This window comes from Sus scrofa, chromosome 16 (genome assembly GCF_000003025.6).
Source record: "Sus scrofa isolate TJ Tabasco breed Duroc chromosome 16, Sscrofa11.1, whole genome shotgun sequence".
Classification (NCBI taxonomy): domain Eukaryota; kingdom Metazoa; phylum Chordata; class Mammalia; order Artiodactyla; family Suidae; genus Sus; species Sus scrofa.
Genome location: NC_010458.4, coordinates 27,824,708 through 27,847,157, shown reverse-complemented (window position 1 = coordinate 27,847,157; position 22,450 = coordinate 27,824,708). Strand labels below are relative to the sequence as shown.

Sequence of the window (22,450 nt, the reverse complement as noted above, 5' to 3'; positions counted from 1 at the left end):
TTGGCTATTGTGTCCCACCATGCAGAGTTGCAAATGACACCCTCTTCTTCCTTCCTTTCTTTTGAACTGATTTTTGAGGACTGGAAGTGTATATGGACAGTTTTATAGCTCAACTCATGTATCAGTTATGTTAATACAGATGAGAAGACATCTTTGACCACTAACCAACTTCCATTCTGGTAAGTTAAAAAAAAAAAAAAGAGTCATGAACACATAATTTTAAAGTTTACTTTAAAAATGTAAATATATCCCAATATTTAACAGGTAAAGAAAATAGCATATTGATTTTATGTGGTTGTTATATTTTATTTTCCAAGTAATACTGATTAAAAATATTTACACACCTACTTTTAAGTCCACAGTTTAGCACTCTTATTTGTATGGCTTTAAAAGTTATAGCACAAGATCTTTACATTAAGGATTGGGGACAAAAGAGTCATTCAAAACAAAGCCTGATATATTATATACATGTTTTTCTCTGTACTTTAAATACATTAATTTTTAAATGATGCTCATCTTTTTTTCATCTGGTGGTAAAATACTAGTGCAACTTTTCATCAAAATAAAGTTTACCACAGATATAAATGAATTTTCCCAATTGAAAATGGCCCTTCAGCTGCCACTAAATGAAACTTCTCAACCTAACAAGTGAAAAAGAATTGGTTGTCATTATAAGCAAAAATATAAAGTACTATAGCCATCAACTACATTGCTCCTTACAACACAAACTTTGAAAGAACCAGAAATGCTTTATAGAAGTTTAGTTGGTTCTGAAAAGGCACATGTGTGTGTGGTTTTTTTTTTTTTTTTTTAAACATTCTAGAAATTTGCCACCACTCTGTTTCTGTTGCAGCGATGACATCTGTGACTATCAGGGTAGACAAGAACGTTGTTCTAACAAAAGAAAGCCAGAAGCCAAAATTTTTAACTGCACAGTTACAATGCACTTTTCTTCATGCAGCCTTGTTTCCTATATATTCAAATTTTCTAACATGCATTAGAATACACGTTTATGTATCCTAATGATTTTACTGTTTGATTTTACAACATGAAAAAAAAAAAACTTGAGGAAGGACATGACCTGGGAAAGAAAAGGGAGAACCCTTACCACAACGAAAATAGATACATTCGTACCCAACTATATAATAAGAATATAATCCATTTAAGTTTTCCAGAAATATACTTCTCAAAGCTTCCCACTCACTTATGGGAAAGATCCCTCCTCTGTGGCACTAAGTAGAAGAAAACCAGTCTGTTTCAACAAAAACAGGTCAGCACAACAGGAGAGTTTAACTTTGGTCCACGCATCTGTTAGCTTAAGGACAGTCACACTGCCCATCATCAGTTCAAAAACCCAACACATATTTAAAAATATATTCGTTATTTCATTCTAAAACCGGCATAGGTGTTCTGTTCTCATTTCCTGCCTTTTCAGCTTGGGAATCCACTGTTGATTTGGTCTCTAAACCCTCAGCATCTTCGTGATCTTCTCTGGCAGCCTCAGCAGCATCTGCTTGGGTAGGCTCTCTCTCCTCCTGGTTCATGATTTCAGGAGTCACTTGATCCAAGTCTGCTTCTAGAAGCTCAGTTTGTACTTCCATTGGCATCTGATTTACCCGTTCAACATGCAGCTCCTCTACATGTACTTCAGTACCTTCTTCAGTCTGGATTCGACCCACTTCTAGATAACTTACTTGGACCTGCTCTGGAAGCTCACTCATATGTGAATCCTGCACTTGGCTGTCCTGGAGCAGATCTGGATGAACCTGTTCCACAGTCACTTGTGCTGAATCCACCTGAACCTGAAGCAAAGGTAACACATGCACCTTCCCAACTTGTTCTATAATAGTCATTGATGTCACAGGTTCAGTTTGTACACGTGTTTCTACTGAAAGAAATTCTTCGGTTACTAGACGCTCTGAAATATTATGAATATCACTGAGATGTCTCCTTAATTCATTTCCTTGCATAAACCACAAGTCACACAAAGTACAATGGTTGGGTTTATCTCCAGTGTGTATTACCAAGTGATCTTTAAACTGGTCCCAGCTGTTAAACACACTGTTACAGACCTGAAATAACCAAACATTTGGCGTTAACATTTATATTCAAACTGAAGGAAATATGGATGCACTTATTCTCTGTAAGGAAAATATTCAAGATTTTTCTGAAAATGTAAACATGACATTTATAATATGGTCTAATCTAATGGGTTTCCTAATTCTTTTATTTGGTCTTTCAGCTGATGCAGCTAACAACTTAAGTCGTTTTTGGAAAACATTTTAATACTGTCTTCACTGTTTATTTTCATATATTCTAGGAATATAAAGTAATGCTATTATAACTTCTTCCATGATAATCAATATTTAGAACTATTTAACCATTTGGGATAAATACACACTAATCAGGAAGAACAACAATCACAGCTGGTCTACCTTCTAAATCTAGATTTACCTCTGAATTCTAATGATTGCTCTTGGTTAAGAAGAGCCAGTTTCAAACTACTTGTTATTTAGGACATAATTTTATTGACACTGGTATCATCCAGGGTTGGGTTTAAAAAACAAACAGGAGGGAGTTCCCGTCGTGGCGCAATGGTTAATTAATCCGACTAGGAACCATGAGGTTGCGGTTCGATCCCTGCCCTTGCTCAGTGGGTTAACGATCTGGCGTTGCCATGAGCTGTGGTGTAGGTCACAGACGCAGCTCAGATCCTGTGTTGCTGTGGCTCTGGTGCAGGCCGGTAGCTACAGCTCTGATGAGACCCCTAGCCTGGGAACCTCCCGTATGCCACAGGAGTGGCCCAAGAAATGGCAAAAAGACAAAAAACAAACAAACAGGAGTTCCCGTCGTGGCTCAGTGGTTAACGAATCCCACTAGGAACGATGAGGTTGCGGGTTCAATCCCTGCCCTTGCTCAGTGGGTTAAGGATCCGGCATTGCCATGAGTTGTGGTGTAGGTCGCAGATGCGGCTCGGATCCTGAGTTGCTGTGGCTGCAGTGTAGGCCGGTGGCTACAGCTCGGATTCGACCCCTAGCCTGGGAACCTCCACATGCCGAGGGTGCAACCCTAGAAAAGACAAAAAGACAACAAACAAAAACCAATTCTAATCCTCCTTATAAAAAGCAAGACAATGATATATGTTCTTTACTCTTATTTCCTCCTAACCTGTCAGCTCTATGCCTTTGTCCCTTGTTACCTTCACTTTTAATGATTTCAAACACAGACTCCTTTGCTAAGGACAGAATACACCCACACATACCTGACATTCATAAAGCTTCTTTCTTCCCTTTTTTGCCCCCACTCCAGTTTGGCATGCAGTCAGGTGACATTTGAGGGTGCTATTTCTAGCAAATCGTTCATGACAATTTGGACATTCAAAAGGTTTTTCACCTGTTAGAATACAAAAAAAAAAAAAATATATATATATATATATATCTACACACACACACACACACACACAAATAAGAAAAACAATGCAAAAAGTCTTTTCTTTTTGGTTATTTCAAATAGCACCTCTTGAGTGCAAAAGTTTTTTCTTTTTGGTTAATTCAAATAGCATCTCTTGAAAGGAAGATTAGAATTTCTATCTCAGATGTTTCCACCACAACCAAAAGACTTCTAAGAGGTAGAAATAGTAAGTTTTAAATGATTCTTATAATTGTATCTGTGCCCTGGTGAAGAAATAAAATTTGGATCTAACTGCTGTTCCATGTTTTTGCATTTCTTAAAAAATTAAACATTTTCCCTTAGATAAAAATCAAGATCAATTTCCTTTTCAGGAACATGAATCACTCTCCCTGCTGCACATTTTTTTTTTTTTTGGAGCACTTACTGTGTTGCCAGATGATGTGCTAGGTGATGAAGATAAACTATCTTATTTTAAAAAACTTTATTATCAGAGGCCAGACTATTTCAAGAAGGTGAAATACATGAACACAAACAAATGCAATGCCCCACAGAAGGCCTGTTACAGAGGAGGGGGCAATGGGACTGCAGCAGCACAGAGAAGAAGTGGTTAATTCTGCCTGGAATGGAATGAAAGAAGGACAAAAAAGAACGTTTATTCTAGCAGAGATACAGAGTGTAAAATTAAAACAGCATGGCAGGTGAGGAGTAAGGAGGGAGGTATCATACTGACTCCAGATCTCTGGCTTAGAATACCAACCAGAATAATGGAAAAGTCTGGTAGACAGTCCAGTAGACGGACACCCTGAAGAGAAGGTGGACTGATAATACAGATAAAAGATAATTTAGGTGGTAATAAAATCTTTAATGTGGATGAAACTCTATGTTATGCGATAACAAAATCAAGGTCAGAATCCAATGAACTATCCAGTTAAAACTGCAGTAGATGAGATGAGCAAAGAAAACAGAGAATAAGCAGAAGTAGAAGGAAAGAACACTGAGGAAAATTAAAGAAATTTCAGGAAGATGAGGTCATAAACAGTGCCAGACTGAACAGAAATGTCTGGTAGCATAACAGGGGATTCTAATAACTGTAGTAGGAACAATGTGAGGGGTGTGGTGGAATCAGAAGCCAGACTACAGTGGGATGAGGGAGAGTGTGCAAGAGGCAAGTCAATGAAGACAATCAGGACAGAAATTCTTTCACGAAAGCCTGGAAATAAAGAGCTGACTAGAGGGGGACAGGTCAATAAGAGGTTCTTTAAGCAGAGGAGAGTCATTACTTATTTGCTGTGGGACAAGGACAGAGTAGCAGGAATGACAGATGAAACATGGTCCTAGAAGAGACATCAAGCGGTGGGATTCAGGACTGGCCTTGAAAAAAAGGGAAATATCTTTCTCTGTAGTAGAAGAGGAGGAGACAAAGTAGGAAGTTTACCCCACAGCTAAGCTGGGGGTAGGAAGTCACATAGATACATCACTTGCTGGGGTGGGATGGGGTGTGAGCAGGGGTCTTGAGTGCTGCACTGATGGTCTAGAATAGCAATTAGGAAAGAAAAGATATAAATCAGACACCAAAAGGCTTAATTTAAGGTCTAATTAAGAATTTTTTCCAGTAGTGCTCAGCAGGGAGCAGAAGTAAATGACTCCAGTAATTCCAGGATGTAGGTTCAAAAGCCAAGGGAATGTGGTTACAGTGTAAGTGACTCAAGTTGTACACAATAAGGACAAGATAAAGTCAGAAGTGGAGCAATAAACTAGGTGGAAAGAGATATGGAAGGACAGGAAGGCTAAATGGGTTAGAGTCTAACAGTCAGAGTAAGAAAAGCAGTGAGAAAATTCCACAAACAGGATGATGTCTGCAGAGAACAGGACTAAGATTTCAGAGGGGGAACCTCAGTGATGATCAGGTCCTGGACTAACCCTTACACTTATGTGGAACAGTCAAGTAACGCTCAGCTGTACTTTTTCCCTGACAAAACAACTATAGCTTACTTTTTGTACAATTTTCATGAGATGAAAAAATTAATTTGAGAGAGAACACCTAATCACTTAGAATTATTGTCAGTATAGAAACTCCTTTACAACTCCCCAAATACTGCTAACTAGAATGGTTTTAATAGTGTATGATCTTTCACTATAAACGAAACCTACAAATAGAAACTGGCAATAGCCTCTTTATTTTTTATTTTTGTTTTTTGCTTTTTTAGGGCCACACCTGCGACATATGGAAGTTCCCAGGTTAGGGGTCAAGTAGGAGCCGCAGCCATGGCAAAGCAGGATCCAAGCGGTGTCTGCGACCTACACCACAGCTCACAGCAATGCTGGATCCTTAACCCACTGAGTGAGGCTAGGGATCAAACCCATATTTTCATGGATGCTAGTTGGGTTCATAACCCACCAAGCCACAATGGGAACTCCCGGCAATAGCCTCTTTAAACAGCAGTTTGATAATATTTGCCAAGATTTCAAATGCACATATTCTTTGACTTGGCAATTCTGTCAAAAATTAAGTTACCTGAATATGTACACAAAGATTATGAACAGGTATGTTTACTGTAGTATAATTTGCAATAGCAAGACTAGTAACAACTTAAAAGTATAACAATGGGAGTGGTTAAATAAATTCTGGCATACCTATACAATGAAATACCATGCAGCCACAGTGAAAAAAATCAAGTAGATTCATTAAGTTTCACATATTAAAGAGAGTTCAAGATAAATTAAATGGCGTAACATTGTACTGTATGCTGCTGCTCCTTTAAAAAAAAAAAAGTTCTGTTGTGTGTTGTTTAATGGTATTTGAAAATGCAAATAATATATCTGGAAGGATAAATAAAATAATGGTAGTAGTTGCTTCTGTGGAGGTCTACTTTAGTAGGAAAGAGATTAACTTTTTTATATCTATTTTTTTTTTCATTTTTAAAATTTAAGGGAGAATTGCAATGAGTTTTTTTGTTTTTTGTTTTTTAGGGCTGCACCCAAGGCATATGGAGGTTCCCAGCCTAGGGATCCAATTGGAGCTACCGCTGCCGGGCTACACCACAGCCACAGCAACACCAGATCTGAGCCACATCTGTGACCTACACAACTCACGGCAATGCCAGATCCTTAACCCACTGAGAGAGGCCAGGGATTGAAACTGCAACCTCATGGTCCCTAGTCGGATTTGTTTCTGCTGCACCACAACCGAACTCCAAAAGAGATTCACTTTTCACTGTATGTCATTTGAACTTCTACTTTTTTTGCTCCTTTTTAGGGCTGTACCTGCAGCATATGGAAGTTCCTAGGCTGGGGGTCAAATCAGAGCTGGAGCTGCCGGCTCATGCCACTGCAACACAGGATCCAAGCCATAACCTACACCACAGATAACCACAACACCAGATCCTTAACCCACTGAGTGAGGCCAGGGATGGAATCCACATCCTCATGGATACTAGTTAGGTTTGTTTATCACTGCCACAATGGAACTCCTGAGCTTCTACTATTTTAAAAATTGGTTTAATAAGCCCAATAAAATCTAGAAATAGTAAAAGATTGATGTCTTTCCTTTCTATCATGTAAAGTATAATTAAAGTGCTTTTATCATTTTCTCTTATTTGTCACAACCCTGTAACATAGTGTGATTATTATTACTTACGGAGATAAGGAAAGAGGGCCAAAGATAAAGACACCAGTCAAGTTCACCTTGCTGATAAATGTCAGAACTGGAGCTTAAAACTAATTTTGGTTTCTGGACCCACATTTTTTCCTATAATTTCACACTACTCCTCTGGGAAACTAGGGAACAATTACTTGAAAACATGGTTACATATCACCTTTAGGTTCTCTTTCACACTGGGTGTCCCACAGGTATATTTGTCAATATATCTGATCTCCCCCTCACCCAATCTTACGTTTCTACATTTTTCTTCCTAAAATAGTAACTGCCAATCATAGAGGCAACAAAATCAGAAAGCTGGGAGTCACCTTCTCTTTTATCCTTACATCTCACCAATTACCCAAATCCTATTGATTCTGCCTACTGTTACATCTCCCACCCTTTTCCACTATTACTGCCTTTATTCAACTCCTTATTCTTGTTTAGATTACTCTGAGCTTCCTAATTAGACCCAGTAGGTTTTACCCCACTCTAATCTATCCTGCCAGCTATCTAAAACATAAATCTAGTCAGAAATCTCCCTGGCTTAAATTTCTTTAAAGTGACCCAGAGTCTCTCAAGATAAAATCTCAACTCATTTAGAGCACTTATGAAAGTACGTATAAAAGCATAAATCTTAACTTAGCTTCATCTCCCATCACTTTCTCTCTTGTCCCTGAACCCTTGGTAGATTGTCCATGATGCCTAAGTGCATGACACATGTGTGGTCAGCCCTTCCCAAGCCTTCAGCTGCATCTCCTGGCATTCCTCTCTCTACTTGGACCCAATCCTCCAGTCATAATAAACTTCTAGCAAGTGCCTAAAATGAGTTACTACTTCTCTCTCCAATATGTCTGTCAATGTTTCGTTTCTTTTATCTAGAATGCTCATCGCAGGGCTAACTCCTTTTCCTTTGGGAGCTGTAAAATAAACCCTCTGGGAAGCTATCCTTGTCTCTTTCATCATGAACAGCACAAGCAGGCATTCCCATCAGAGTCTGTGCTTACCTCTATCAGCACTTAGCCTGTCACACTTTCATTATGCCTACCTATCTCCCTCAACATAACTTTGAGCTCCTTGAAGGCACACAGACTCTAAAATTTATCTCCACAACCTATGAGGACAATGCAGGCTAGCATTATCATCACTATTTTCCAAGTGTAAACAAAATAATTCAGTGACAAGTAACAGCCAATATCTTGCAAATCAAGCCATACATTATAGGGCATGCTTTAAAAACATCAGAAACCAAAGCACTAAATAGAAGTATGCAAAATATGAAACTGAGGGGCATGTATTATGTCTATTTTGAGAGTAGAAAATAGGAACAGGACTGTTTGCCTTTATACTTAGTTAGGAGCAAAAAATGATCTTCTCTTTATTACCATAAACACAAAAGCTATTAGGCACCTCATGAATTAAGTCATTGATCACATATGTAACCATCTTGTCACTAATTACTCATACAATAATTGGCTGAGGATAAAAAAAGACAAAATTTAGTTTCTGTGCTAAACTGTTCCTCCAAAGGGCATCTGGTTCTGTAATTTGTGACAACTACTTAATTAAAGTTATCTCATATCATTTTGAGAGCAAAGACCAAAGACAACACATTACACTTTAGCTCTATACTTTGTTGTTCGATCTAAGATACAATGTGTAGGACTTGGAAAGCGTATTTTAAAACTTCCAAAATGGTGTGCTGTCCCATTTTCAAACAGGTTAAGTCACTAGGTAATATTCTGGGTAAGAGAGACATTGCTTCTACTTTTGCAATGCTAAGAAATAATATAAAAGTGATTATTTGTTGGGATACTAGATACTCCTATCAAAGTGTGCTGGTTACCAAGTAACATTTATTTAGTAATTCAATATGCTGCTGGTTATATCAATGCTTTTGCAAAACTAATTCACAGTTACCACAAACGGTTTCATCAAGAGACCAATTACATAGATGATTACTTGCTTTTTAAGGACTGAAAACTATAGGCAGTTTCCAAATTGACTATACACACAATATTTAAAAACCAGAGAGCATTTCCCCCAAAGATTTCATAAACACCTATTAGTTACACAAACTAGTAACTTAAAGCCTTCTAAACCCATGCTGAGGCTTAAGTAAATTATGAGATTCCCTTGCTATTCATTACTGATCCAGTTCTTGATTACTGGTACCAAGAGTTTAAACAGTGAGTAATACCACATTATTTGAATCTATCTAGTTTCTCAGTTTCAAGTAGAGCAAGCAACTGTGGACAGCAAAGGATCTATAAAAAATTTTCTCCAAAGTTCCCTAAACTCCAGGATGAAAGAGTTTCTGAATAGTGTAGGATAACTATTGTATTTACTATATTAACAATCTAAACAGCAATAACCATCTCATATAATAAGATCTTGGGAACAAGTGTCCAGAAGTCTCACACTTAGCAGTCTGTAGCAACTGCTTTTCCCACACTTTTGTTATAGTGGGTTTAGGGACTTCCTAAGATTCCAAGTCATTGGTAACTCATGGCTATGGCATAGGAGTCCTAACAAAGAAAGCTTAGGGAAAGCATGGACAGGGAATCTGACAGGGAGAAAAAAAGGTATGGGGACAGATGGAGAACTAGAAGGGCCAGATGCTCTAAGGTAGAATCCCTGGGACATGTCCCTCCTATCTGGGATGGCTCCTCAGAGAGTACGGAGTACTTAGACTTCTCATCACCCTGGCTGTCCACCAGTCCTGACATTCTGCCCTTGGAGAGATAAGGAAGATGGACACATACTGCTTACCTATCTACCAGGTGAAAACAGATGACCAAATGTATGCAAAGGTAGAAACATGTTCAGGACTGTTTGTATGAACCCATCTAGGTGATATGTTGAGGCAGAAAAAATAAAAAAGAATATAGTTTCATTATAATTAAAATTTTGTAATTTATGACTCTTAATAAACGAACTTTTTTATAAAACATAAAAATTGGCAAGGTTTAAGAATGACAACAGTGGAGTTCCCATCTTAGTGCAGCGGAAATGAATCCAACTAGGAACGATGAGGTTGTGGGTTCCATCCCTGGCCTCACTCAGTAGGTTAAGGATCCAGCATTGCCGTGGGCTGTGGTATAGCCTGCAGATGTGGCTCAGATCTGGCGTTGCTATGGATCTGGCATAGGCTGGCAGCAACAGCTCCAATTTGGACTCCTAGCCTGGGAACCTCCACATGCCACGAGTGTGGCCTAGAAAGACAAAAGACCAAAAAAAAGAATGACAACTGCTTTCAAAGTTAATACTGACTTTGCTTTTTTTTTTTTTTTTTTGAGGCCCGCACCCATGGTATATGGAGGTTCCCAGGCTAAGGGTCTAATCAGAAGCTACAGCTGCCAGCCTATGCCACAGCCACAGCAACGCCACATCTGAGCCGCATCTGTGACCTACACCACAGCTCACGGCAATGCCAGATCCTTAACCCACTGAGCAAGGCCAGGGATTGAACCCACAACCTCATGGTTTCTAGTCGGATTTGTTAGCCACTGAGCCACAATGGGAACTCCTGATTTTGCTCTTAAAGCATCAATATTTCAACAAACTCATGTTATAAAAAACACTGTGTACTCAGCCTGCACATTAAGAAATACAGGAAATGGGTTCTGTGATGCTAATTTTAAAAAAAAAGATTTGAACACTTAGTTTGGAGTGAATGTGGAAAAAATACATTTTAACATAAAGCATTTACTAAATTACCTGTATGTTTTCGAAGATGCTCTTTAAAATGTCCAAAGTGGTCAAACTGTTTCTCACAGTACTGACATATGTGAATTTTCTTCCCAGTTCTTTGCTTCTTACTGACTCCACCTTCTTCAAGGTGGTAACAATTGAGGTGCTGTTTCCATGCGCTCTCCCGAAGATACCTTTTATTGCATATTTCACACTTGAAACTCTCAGTGGAGTGTGATTTCATGTGTTCCTTAAAATGGTAAAACAATTTAAATGAACGGTTACATTTCTCACAATGGAATAAGTCCTTCACATGTGACAGCTGAAGTTCCACAATTTCAATACCTTCTACCTGTTTGCTTGTGGGGTCAGATGCACAGCCATCTTCTTTAATCTGCCCTTTTCTATCACCTTGACGGTACTTGCTGGTAATATCCGCCAAGAGTGCCAGAGCAGAATCATCAGAGGAACCTGTGCTCTGAATGTACTTTATGGACTGCTTGGCAGAAGCCACTTCCTCTAATGTCTCGATGCCTTCATCTTCCACTTCGATTGTGCCTTCAGCAATCTCCACCTCAATTTCAACAGGTTCAGATTCTGCAGATGGCAACGACTCAGTGATAACATTTGAAGTTTCTGCAATCTTTCTTTTTTTTGCTTCACTTTTTCCTGTGGTATTTTCCTCTAGCGGAGCTGAGTTTTCTTTGTTCCTGAAATACACAATGTATTAAAGAAAATCTGTAAGATCAATCAAAATCCTACCAGGCTTTCTAGAAGAAACTGATAAGCTGATAATAAAATTTATACGGAAAGGCAGAAAACAAGATTCAAGACTTATACTCACTGTAAAACTACAGTAAATTAAGACCATGTTATATTGGTGAAAGGATAGATTTGGAGATAAATGATGCAGAATAAAGTCCAGAAACAGATTCATACTTATATACTCAAGAGACTTTTGGGAAGGAAGAAGTGGGGAGGGAGCCACACCTGTGCAGCATGTGGAAGTTACTGGGGCCTGGGATCAAGCTTGAGCCACAGCAGTGACAACATCGAATCCTTAACTGCTAGGTCACCAGGGAACTCTGCACAACTGACTTTTGAAAAAAGGTTCCAAAGTAATTTAATGGAGAAAAGATTAAACAGTGGTGTTGGAACAACTGTCTCTTATTTAGGAAAAATAAATCCTTGACCCCTCTAACACTGAAAGATTTCTTAAGTAACAAAGAGAAAGCAGAAACTTTAACAGCAAAAATTGATAAAATGGGAACTCCCGTCGTGGCTCAGTGGTTAACGAATCCAACTAGGAACCATGAGGTTGTGGGTTTGATCCCTGGCCTTGTTCATGGGTTAAGGATCCGGCGTTGCTGTGGGCTGTGGTGTAGATTGCAGATGCGGCTCAGATCCTGAGTTGCTGTGGCTCTGGCGTAGGCCAGTGGCTACAGCTCCAATTCGACTTCTAGCCTGGGAACCTCCATATGCCGCAGGAGCGGCCCAAAGAAAATCACAAAAAAAGACAAAAAAAAAAAAAATTGATAAAATGGATTTCATCAAAATTTAAAACTTTGTCCTTTGAAATACAGTTAACAGAAGAAAGGCAAGCAAGCCACAGACCAAGAGAAAATATTTGCAAATATTTGTCAAAGAATATAAAAAGAATTCTTAGAATTCAATAAACTCAATCTGTTAGGACAACTATTGGGAGACAATTCTCTGTAAGTCTCTTGTATTTCTGTGTATTTTGTGAATTGACAGCTTTGGTTCTGGACTCTTTTTTCAGGTGTCCAACTCACCATCCCATCGGGTTCCAGAGACAGCAGGCACACTTGCACCCAACTGACAAGGTTTACAGCAGGAAAGGGAGGCTGCCCTCATCTGTTGGTGGAGCTAACCTTACATATTGCTGTTGCTTTAACATCTGAATATACAGCAGGGATTAGTGTAGTGTGTGCTTTTATATTTCCCCATCCCCTAAGTACCACAGATGATACATCCCAATTGGGAAGAGCCACATGTGGAATAGAGAGCTACTGGAATAAACTCCCCTAACATTAGCCACCAGTAGCTAATGCAGGTCAGGATTTAGCACAAGTGTCTCTACTTTTTTTTTTTTTTTTTTGGCTTTTTGTCTCTTTTAGGGCCACGCCCACAGCACATGGAGACTCCCAGGCTAGGGGTCCAATCAGAGCTACAGCTGCTGACCTACACCACAGCAATGCCAGATGCAAGCCATGTCTGCAACCTACACCACAGCTCATGGCAACACCAGATCCTTAACCCACTGAGCAAGGCCAGGGGTGGAACTGGCAACCTCATGGTTCCTAGTCGCATTCGTTCCTGCTGCACCACCTCGGGAAATCCATCAAGTGCCTCTATCTTTTGACATTTAAAATTGACACTATATTGTTGATATCCTGTTGACTGGTACGCCTGAAGTCTCAGGCTCAAAGGCCCTGACTGCAGTGTTATGACACCACTACCAGCAGTTTGCTGATAAATCCCAACAAAATTCAGAGGCCTGCTCACCAAGTAGTTTCTTGGGACTAGATAAGTAGATTCACAACACTCAATTCCTCCAGGAGCAAAAGAAAGACTACTAATTCTTCTTCACTCTCTTCCCACCAAAATGGGGCCCATCATCTTACTGGACTTTTTAGGTACTAGAGACAGTATGTGCCTCTCTTGTGCATTCTATTTCCTAATTCTTCATATCAGCCAATCTGTAAAGCAGGATCTTTTAAGTGGTGTTTGAACCAACAGGCTGCACTAGAACCAATATGCCACCAAGCTGTGGCATATTCTCTTACTTCAGAGACAACCTCTGAGTTACAAGTGACTGATAACTTGTACAGATTAGAACTTCTGGCAAAGGGACTCCATTTCCACCCAAAGGTATTCCCTGGATTTTGGACTTGTGAATTCCTTGACATGGCTACAAGGTACACTCCTTTTGACAAGAAAGGATTAGCTTGCTAATGAGTAATGAGGTCTTGCTGAAACAGATGCCTGATCCATGGAAGCTTTGAGGCTCTTTAGCCTGATACTGCCATCTCGGAGTGTTGTAACCAAGACTTCACGGCTAGCAAAGATGTGCCCAACAAGCCTCACCTGTCATATAGAAATAGTAATATTCAAGAAAGCAGTTGGTCTCTTGGCTTTACATGAAAAAGTGGTTGCTCCCCTACTCTGTTGCCCAAAGAAAGGCACTAGAGATCAATGGGATCTTTGATTCACTGATGGTTTTTTTTGTTTTTTTAGGGCTGCACATGCGGCATGTGGAAGTTCCCAGGCTAGGGGTCGAATCAAAGCTGTAGCCACCAGCCTAGGCCACGGCAATGCAGGATTAGAGCTGAGTCTTCGACCTACACCACATCAACGCTGGATACTTAAGCCACTGAGCAAGGCCAGGGACTAAACCTGCATCCTCATACATACTAACTAGTTGGGTTTGTTAATGCTGAGCCACAATGGGAACTCCCTTGCTGATGGTTTGACTACACTAAAGACTGATGGTATTCACTGGGCTGCTGCAGATGCTCAGCCTTAGCATCAACTTTGTAAAACCAAAAATACTTTCTCTGCTCAGAAGGCAGAACTCAGGTCTGTCTTCATTGCTCTGGACCACATTCTTCACAATGAACCTTGTTATATTTTTACTGATTCTTGGGCTGTTTCCAACAGCCAAGCCGACTGGGAGAACTGGAAATCTTGGTAGATTAAAGACACCCATTGGAGGAGCTCCTGTCATGGTCAGTGGTAACGAACCAGACTAGAATCCATGAAGAGTGCAGATTTGATCCCTGGCCTCGCTCAGTTGGTTAAGGATCCAGCATTGCTATAAGATGTGGTATAGGTCACAGTCACAGCTCAGATTTTGCATTGCTGTGGCTGTGGTATAGGCTGGCAGCTGTAACTCTGATTTGACCCCTAGCCTGGGAACTTCCAGATGCTGAGAGTGCAACCCTAAAAACAAACAAAAAAAAGGGACACACATTGGCGTACCTGTTGTGGCTCAGCGGTAACAAACCCAACTAGTATCCATAAGGACCCAGGTTTGATCCCTGGCCCTGCTCAGTGGGTTAAGGATCCAGCATTGCTGTAAAATGCAGTATAGGTTGCAAATGAGGTGCCACTGTGGCGTAGTCAGCTGGCAGCTGTAGCTCCAACTGGACCTCTAGCCTGGGAACTTCCATATGCTGTGGGTGCAGCCCTTAAAAAAAAAAAAAAAAAAGACACCCATCATGCGGGACACAATTGTGGAAACAAACAGCAGGTGTTGACTGGACTATCTCAATCACTGATTTAGATGCCCGTGGTAAAAGCCTGTCTTCTAATGATACTAACTGGAAACAAGTTGCTTATCAATCTACACTGCCCAGACTTTCAACACTGCCACCTGCATCCAACATTATTCTGAACACGTTGACATATCCATCACAGACTGAGCAGAAAGTAAAAGACCCTATGCTTTTGATGTAGAAGTTGCGACTCATGCCAGACTTGTGACACATGCCAAAAAGTTGCCCTGTTTGTCTCATAGCGAAGGAAGCCACATCATACAGAGCACTGTCTTTGACTGCTCTGGCAGACCGACTACACTAGACCTTTGACCCCATCTCAGGGCTATCAGTGATGCCTTGTCACTATTGGCACTTTTTCAGGTTATACTGCTGCAGTTCCATTCTGATCAGTTGGCTCTGGCTAAACCACTGTGGCTCTTGAGATTAAGCAGTGTCATGTTTAGCTTTCTGGACCATCTGCAATCTGATAATGATGCATCGAAAGCTACTCAATAATTGGCTGTTAGTCAAGGTATTGTTAGACCTTTTTTAAGCTCCCTACTATCCACAGATACTGACAGTGTGGAGTACTGCGGCAGCTTCCTCAAATACTGGCTCCAAAAGATTTTTGACTCTACTTCCCTCACTTTCTCTTCGTCCAAAAAATTTTAGTAAGGCAGTTTGATCATCAAACTTGGCTGTCCTCAGAAAAGGATCACCTCTTTTGGGTGCCTTCTGGGTAACGATCAAGCCAAATGGATTGGGGGGAAGTTACAAAAACCTAAGTGGAAAATCAGGGTCTGCCCTGACCATTCTTAGACAAGATCTTTTTCTTTCTACCTAATGGCAACCCTGGGACAGCCTGGTTGGTGCCTCTTCTAGGTGACAGCTTGGTAGAAAGTGGGCCTAGCAAATTCAAACTTAGTTCTAGTTCAGCCATCTGGATCCTCTTACTGAAAGGATATCATCTTTGATACTAAGAATGAGAACTTGGTTGAATATACTGCTTGCTAAGAACATTTATACTGGCCCTTGTGAGCCAATGTGGGAGACATAATGGGTCTCTTAGGTTTTGTAAAATGCCTTTGTCCCTGACTATTTCAGATGAAAGGCCTGGGTAAGGGGGGAGATGATTGGAAAAGAGGTGAATATAGATACTAGAATGGGACACACTGATTTTGTGGCGGTGGAGGGAGAGCAACCACACTAGAACATGGAGAGAGAACATCTCAGACTCCAGAAGGTATGGGGGAGGAAGTGATATTAATAATCTCTGTCCTTCACAACTGCTCCTAGAGCCTTCTTCAGGTAGGAAAAGGCTGTCATGCAGCTCTCCCCAAATGCTGCAACTTTAAATTGACTGCTGGATCTGTCATCCCGTGCCAGAAGGCTCTAACCACAACTTGATCATTTCCATTAACTTTACCAAGAAGTATTTTGGAAAGAGCAAGGAATGGCCTTGCTCCTGCATGTCCCATGCAAAACACCAGATGTCTGCCCACTACCATTTCCAAAGCCGCAATCAGTTCGTCAGGTGGCTGACAGCCACTCAGCTGGCATCCAGGTGCTCATGATAAACAGAACAGATTGAACTGCTTGCCCTCAGACATTCCGTCCAAAAACAAGGACTAGACCTGATCATTCTGAGCTGGAAAAGGGGCCCCTGCCTGATGAAGGTCTCACTTAGGGGGCACGAACAATTATAAACAGCATGTTCTTCCGAAAGAACCTATGTGCTCCTGGGACTATACTTTCTGTATGGAAGCCAAGTACTAAGGTCCTTCTCTCCCAAAAATATGCCTTACAACTCTGAGGTGGGATGAAAAGAGCATCCAATGTTTAGGGAAACACCATCACTTTAGTTCTCAGATGGCTGTGAAGATCTCTCCTACATAAGGCTTGGGGGAGCTTCCTGGAGGAATCAGTGACTCATTTATCCAAGTTCAATGGGCAGTTTTCCCTACAATGGGAGTCACCTAAATACAAAGATGGTACAAAATGTGTGCCTTACTCAAGACGATGTGATCAATGACACCTCTTGGGCTCTGCAAGGTATTCATGTTAGCCTCATATCACTGGCCAGGGTTTTAACAGAGGCCAGACTCACTGTAGACTTCATCTATGTGGACCAATGCTGAGACTGCAATTTCTAAAACATTTTTCTATACTTAAGATTAATGCTTAGGGCTAAGTGGAAAAGTCAACACAGAAACTAGAGGAGAAAACTACCCGGCTTTCTAGGAATTTGTTCAGTTGGCTGAGTATATGTAGGACCTTAGGGGAGTGGGTACATAGTCAAGCTTAGCACCACAGGGTGGCCACATCCTACTATTTGGAGGTCTGCTGATAGCTGTATTAATTAAATCCAGTATATAAAAAAATTGAATGGATTAGGTCCCAGTTCCTATTAGTCAGATTAATCAAGAGTGGTCAGGGGTTCCCGTTGTGGCTCAGTGGTTAACGCATCTGACTGGGAACCAACCATGAGGTTGCAGGTTCAATCCCTGGCCTCGCTCAGTGGGTTAAGGATCTGTCGTTGCTGTGAGCTGTGGTGTAGGTCGCAGACGCAGCTTGGATCCCGTGTTGCTGTGGCTCTGGCGTAGGCCAGCGGCTAGAGCGCCAATTTAGACCTCTAGCCTGGGAATCTCCATATGCCGCAGGTACAGCCCTAGAAAAGACAAAAAGACCAAAAACAAAAACAACAACAAAAAAGAGTGATCAGAGTAGTGTACTTAAGGGAAAACCCACCGGAGGCTAAAATAGTGTAGAAACATGCATATTGTCAAAGACATCTGCACATGAATTCCTGTTTCTCTATGTCTTATAAACAAGGTTGTTTGTACAGCAAATGGCCTTAGAAAATTGAGCCTGTCTTCCTCCAGAGTAGACGGCAGGTTTGCTTAATGTCCAGAGTAATAAAGAAAATGGTCACTTAGGGCCACAGACTGGGCAGGTTTGCTTACAGTTCATTATAAAAGATTTGGGTTTCCTAAAGCCCCCAAAATTCTCAACTGTGATGTAAACCACTGTGAGCATAGCTTACCCCAAGGCCACTGCATCATTCCCTATGGGACACAGGGGTAGGAGGCAAGAAAAACTGACATGAACATAAAGTTCATGCTGCCCAGTATGCTGTGAGAGAAATAAAGTCCTTTCTGACTCAGGAGTTTCACGTCTTCTGCCAGCACCCATAAAACCGTGGAAGGCCAACTCATTATCTTGAAATAGGATAAAATCTCACACTCGTCACAGTTCTTGACAATAACCCAATTTAAAAAATGGGCAGAGATTTGAACAGATACCTCACCAAAGATAAAAGGATGGCAAAAAAGCACATGAAAAAATGCTCAATATCATTAGTCACTAGGGAAATTCAAATTAAAACCACTACATACCTACCAACTTGGCTAAAGTGAAAAAGCCTGATCATACCAAGAATTAGTAAGGCTGTGGAGCAGTTGCAACTCTCATACACTACAAGTTGGAATGTAAAATGGTACATTACAAAAAATAAAAGGGTACGTCACTTTGGAAAACAGTTTGGCAATTTCTTTAAAAAGAAATTAAACACATCTACCATACAACCTAGCTATTCCACTTTTAGGTATTTACTGAGAGAAATAAAAGCATATGTCCAAAGACCTGCACGCAAATATACACAGCCACTTTGTTAACAGCCAAAAAATGGAAACAACCTGAATGTCCATCAAAAGGTGACATATCCATATAATGGAATAATACTCAGCAATAAAAAGGAACCCACAACAACATGGACAAACCTCTAAAGATAATGTTAAATGAAAAAAGTCAAACATAAAAGACCACACACTACAGGAATCCATTTATATGACATTTTTTTTTTTTTTTTGGCTTTTTGCTATTTCTTTGGGCCGCTCCCGCGGCATATGGAGGTTCCCAGGCTAGGGGTCTAATCGGAGCTGCAGCCACCGGCCTACGCCAGAGCCACAGCAACGCGGGATCCGAGCCGCATCTACAACCTACACCACAGCTCACGGCAACGCCGGATCGTTAACCCACTGAGCAAGGGCAGGGACCGAACCCGCAACCTCATGGTTCCTAGTCGGATTCGTTAACCACTGCGCCACAACGGGAACTCCTATATGACATTCTAAATAAGATAAACCACAGTGATAAAAATCAGATCAGGGGTTGCTGGGACTGGGAATCAGGGTTAATGTAGAGTCATAAGAAAACTTGGGGTGATAGGAATGTTTCAGTGTCTTGACTGTGGTGGTAGTTACTCCATTGTGTACAATTAAAATTTAAACTCTACATTAAAAAGGGCGAACTATATTATATGCAAATTACACCTCAAAAGGCTGGGGAGGAAAAAAAGGCAATTGTTGCTTTTTAACAAGTAACAGGGGTCTTCTCATACAGTTTTAAATAAACAATGATGCAATTTCAACAAAATAGGTCCTAGTGTTTTTTTTCAGTGTCATTCAAAAAGTTTACAAAATACTCTACAAATTGTTGAATACTGCAAATGTGAGAACACCTTATTCACCTTCTGCATGTGCAAAACAGTTATAATCTTCTCAATACAGATGCCTTCACCAATAGATTTAACCACAAATACATTATGTAGGCTTTATTCCTAAAATGTATAACATTATACACAGCCAATTATGAACAGCCACTATGTAATACTCCTATCTTCCTGTTTCCAAAGAACTCAGAGTATACTGCACACCTGACTGGTTTATGAAACAGTTCAACATGCTACTTTACTATACATTTATATTGAAATGAAATGATGGTTGTAATTACCACAAGGATTTTAGTCTTATAATAATAAATCTTTTAAAACATTCTAAATAGGCCTGGGAAAACAGCTGTACCCAGTTGTTGTTACCCAATGACTAGACACATGATCTCAATTAAATGCCTCCCAAATCCAACTTGGGCCATTGTCATAGAGTATGTTCTGCCGCTTAGGACTTCCCCTAGGGTGAGAGACTACTCACTACTGTAAGCAGGAAAGCGACAACACAGAACATGTTTTCAGAAAGTTCTCATGCAGGATTTAACCACAAATCTGGTATGGCCCTATCCACACATATTCCCCTAGTCTACTTCATTTTGATAAGGAATGACCTAATTAGGTACATATCTTCAACATACCTCTATATTGTTACCCATGTCTCAGCTCTTTCTATAGGAGAACACTGGCCTGGTTTTAACTGGCATGCACCCATCCATCCATTCACAAATGTTTACTGCACCTACTATGTGCCAGGTACCAAGCATCAGAGAATATATACACATCAAGCTCTTGTTAGAAAAGTTTAATCTTTTATTTTTTTGCCTCACCTGTGGCATGTGGAAATTCCCAGGCCAGGGACTGAACCTGCACCATAGCAATAAACGGACCCACAGTAGAGACAACACCAGATCCTTAACCCGCTGAGCCACCAGAGAACTCCAGAAAAGTTTTATCTTGAACTCCATCACCAAACTAATTAAAAGTTCATTAGGTGAAATAATGTTTTTGGATAACAATTCAATTATTTCTTAGAGTTATTCTAAATTGTATCTTTTGACTGAACCACGCCAATTAGTTAAGACAAAATCATCTTGTCCCAGGTGAAACTGATTTTACCAAAATGCACTTTAGCGTTATGCCAACTGCCCATATTTGAGGGTCATAAGAAACAGAGCCAGGAGATACCAACAGCAATTCATATTTAGAGTATTATGTGCCAGATTCTATGCTAAGCTCTTCATGCATTAATTCATTTAATCCTCACAAATAATCCTCTGTACAAAGTACTATTATTATCCTCATTTGACAGATAAGGAAACTGAGCAGCTGACAGGAGGTGGAGGAACTTCATTAAGGCCTCACAGTGGCAGAGCTGGGATATTATAGAAGTAGCCCCACTCCAGAGCTCCTGTTCTTTGTCACTGTATTACAATGCCGCTATTATTATGGAAGATGACATTATTCATTATATCATGTAATGATTTCCTAGTAACTTCCTACGAGAAACTGTATTTTAATACCAAGAATGGCTCCTAAGCAATTGATTTGTCCTAATCTTATAACCACAAGTAATGTAACTGAGGGTTTTTCCCCCTTTCTCTTTGCACCAGATGCTTCAGAACTCAAGAGTTAGACTTAGCCCATCTAGCAGGTACACAAGCTTAAATAGCATGTATTTTGACCAAATATTTCTAACTTCATTGATTATTGCCTCCACTTGGCCTATTTATTGTATCTTCACCGATTTCCTTATTTACTTTATTTAATTTTATGGCCTCACCCACCTGTGGCATATGTCAGTTCCCAGGCCAGGGACTGAATCTAAGCCACAGCTGTTGACCTATGCCGCAGCTGTAGCAACGTCAGATCCTTTAACCCAGATCCTTTAACCTGGGTTGAGGGTTGACCACACCTCTGCAGGGACCCAAGCTGCTGCGGTCAGATTCTTAACCCACTGTGCCACAGTGGGAATTCCCTAAACAGTTCTATGTTAATCTTTGTAAGCCAAACACTTTTTACAATAAGTTTTGGTACAAATAATTAACTTGAATCCAGAACTCCTTAAAAGATACCTAATCTTGCTTATTTCATTGGACACAAAAGATGCTCTTTCAGTTAATATTAGCAGTTTTTACATAAGGATAAGAAATCAAGTGTGAGGTTAAGAACAACGAGTAATTAGAAGAATTTTATAGATCCTTAAGTACATATTCTTAATTTCAAAATGTCAGTTCTTTATGGCATGACACACACAATAAATGCTTGACTAACAGGTGAACATGACAGAATATAACTCTGTGCCTCAATAAGGCAATCAGTTCTTTATGGCATGACAATAAATTCTTGACTAACAAGGTGAACATGACTGAACAGAGTTTTATATCTGTGCCTCATTTATTAAGTAAGTAATTTACCTGACTTCAAGGGCTTTGATAGCTTCTAGCATTTGTAGAAACTCTGCTGCTTTCCAAACATCATTGGCTTCTTCTTCTCCTTGTATCATTAATTTTGCTGTGTATGTGAATTCAATCAAATGACGAAAGGCCATTTTACTAACACCTGTAAAAAAGATGTGTATTAGCACATATTCATGTTGATTCAGATCTTGTAACATTTAGTATCTGTATACATATGTAAGGCCCAGTGTTTGCAACTTGATTAACATATCATTTCAGAAGATAATTTCCTGGCAGAATTCTCATTTACAATACTAATAATATTGTAGCCAAGTTTCAGCACTAACTAGCAAACCACATTTAGACTTTTCCCAAAGACTTCCTAAGGTTCATAGAAAACAGTAAAATCTATCACTCGAATGGGCTAACTACACATCAGACATGCTGTGTTTCCTTCCCAGGCAGCTCTGTCAACTCAGCTCCAAACGCATCAATAGCTTTCCACAGCTTATTAGAAAATAAAGTT

At 40.1% G+C, this 22,450-nt stretch overlaps 1 protein-coding gene across 9 annotated transcripts in view; it reads right to left on the bottom strand.

Annotated features, from left to right (window-relative positions):
- ZNF131 (zinc finger protein 131) overlaps positions 286–22,450 on the bottom strand; it is a 32,899-nt gene continuing 10,734 nt past the window's right edge. For 5 of the 9 annotated variants that reach the window (XM_021076671.1, XM_021076672.1, XM_021076674.1 and 2 more), the window contains 4 exons: positions 21,943–22,087; positions 10,769–11,451; positions 3,263–3,393; positions 286–2,072 (listed from right to left, as the gene is read on the bottom strand). In XM_021076671.1, the coding sequence (XP_020932330.1) occupies positions 1,386–2,072; positions 3,263–3,393; positions 10,769–11,451; positions 21,943–22,087 (1,646 nt within the window). In that variant the 3' untranslated portion in view covers positions 286–1,385. Of the gene's footprint in view, positions 2,073–3,262; positions 3,394–10,768; positions 11,452–21,942; positions 22,088–22,450 lie in introns of those variants that run through there. The other 4 variants (XM_021076676.1, XM_021076677.1, XM_021076678.1 and 1 more) reach the window with 2 other exon arrangements.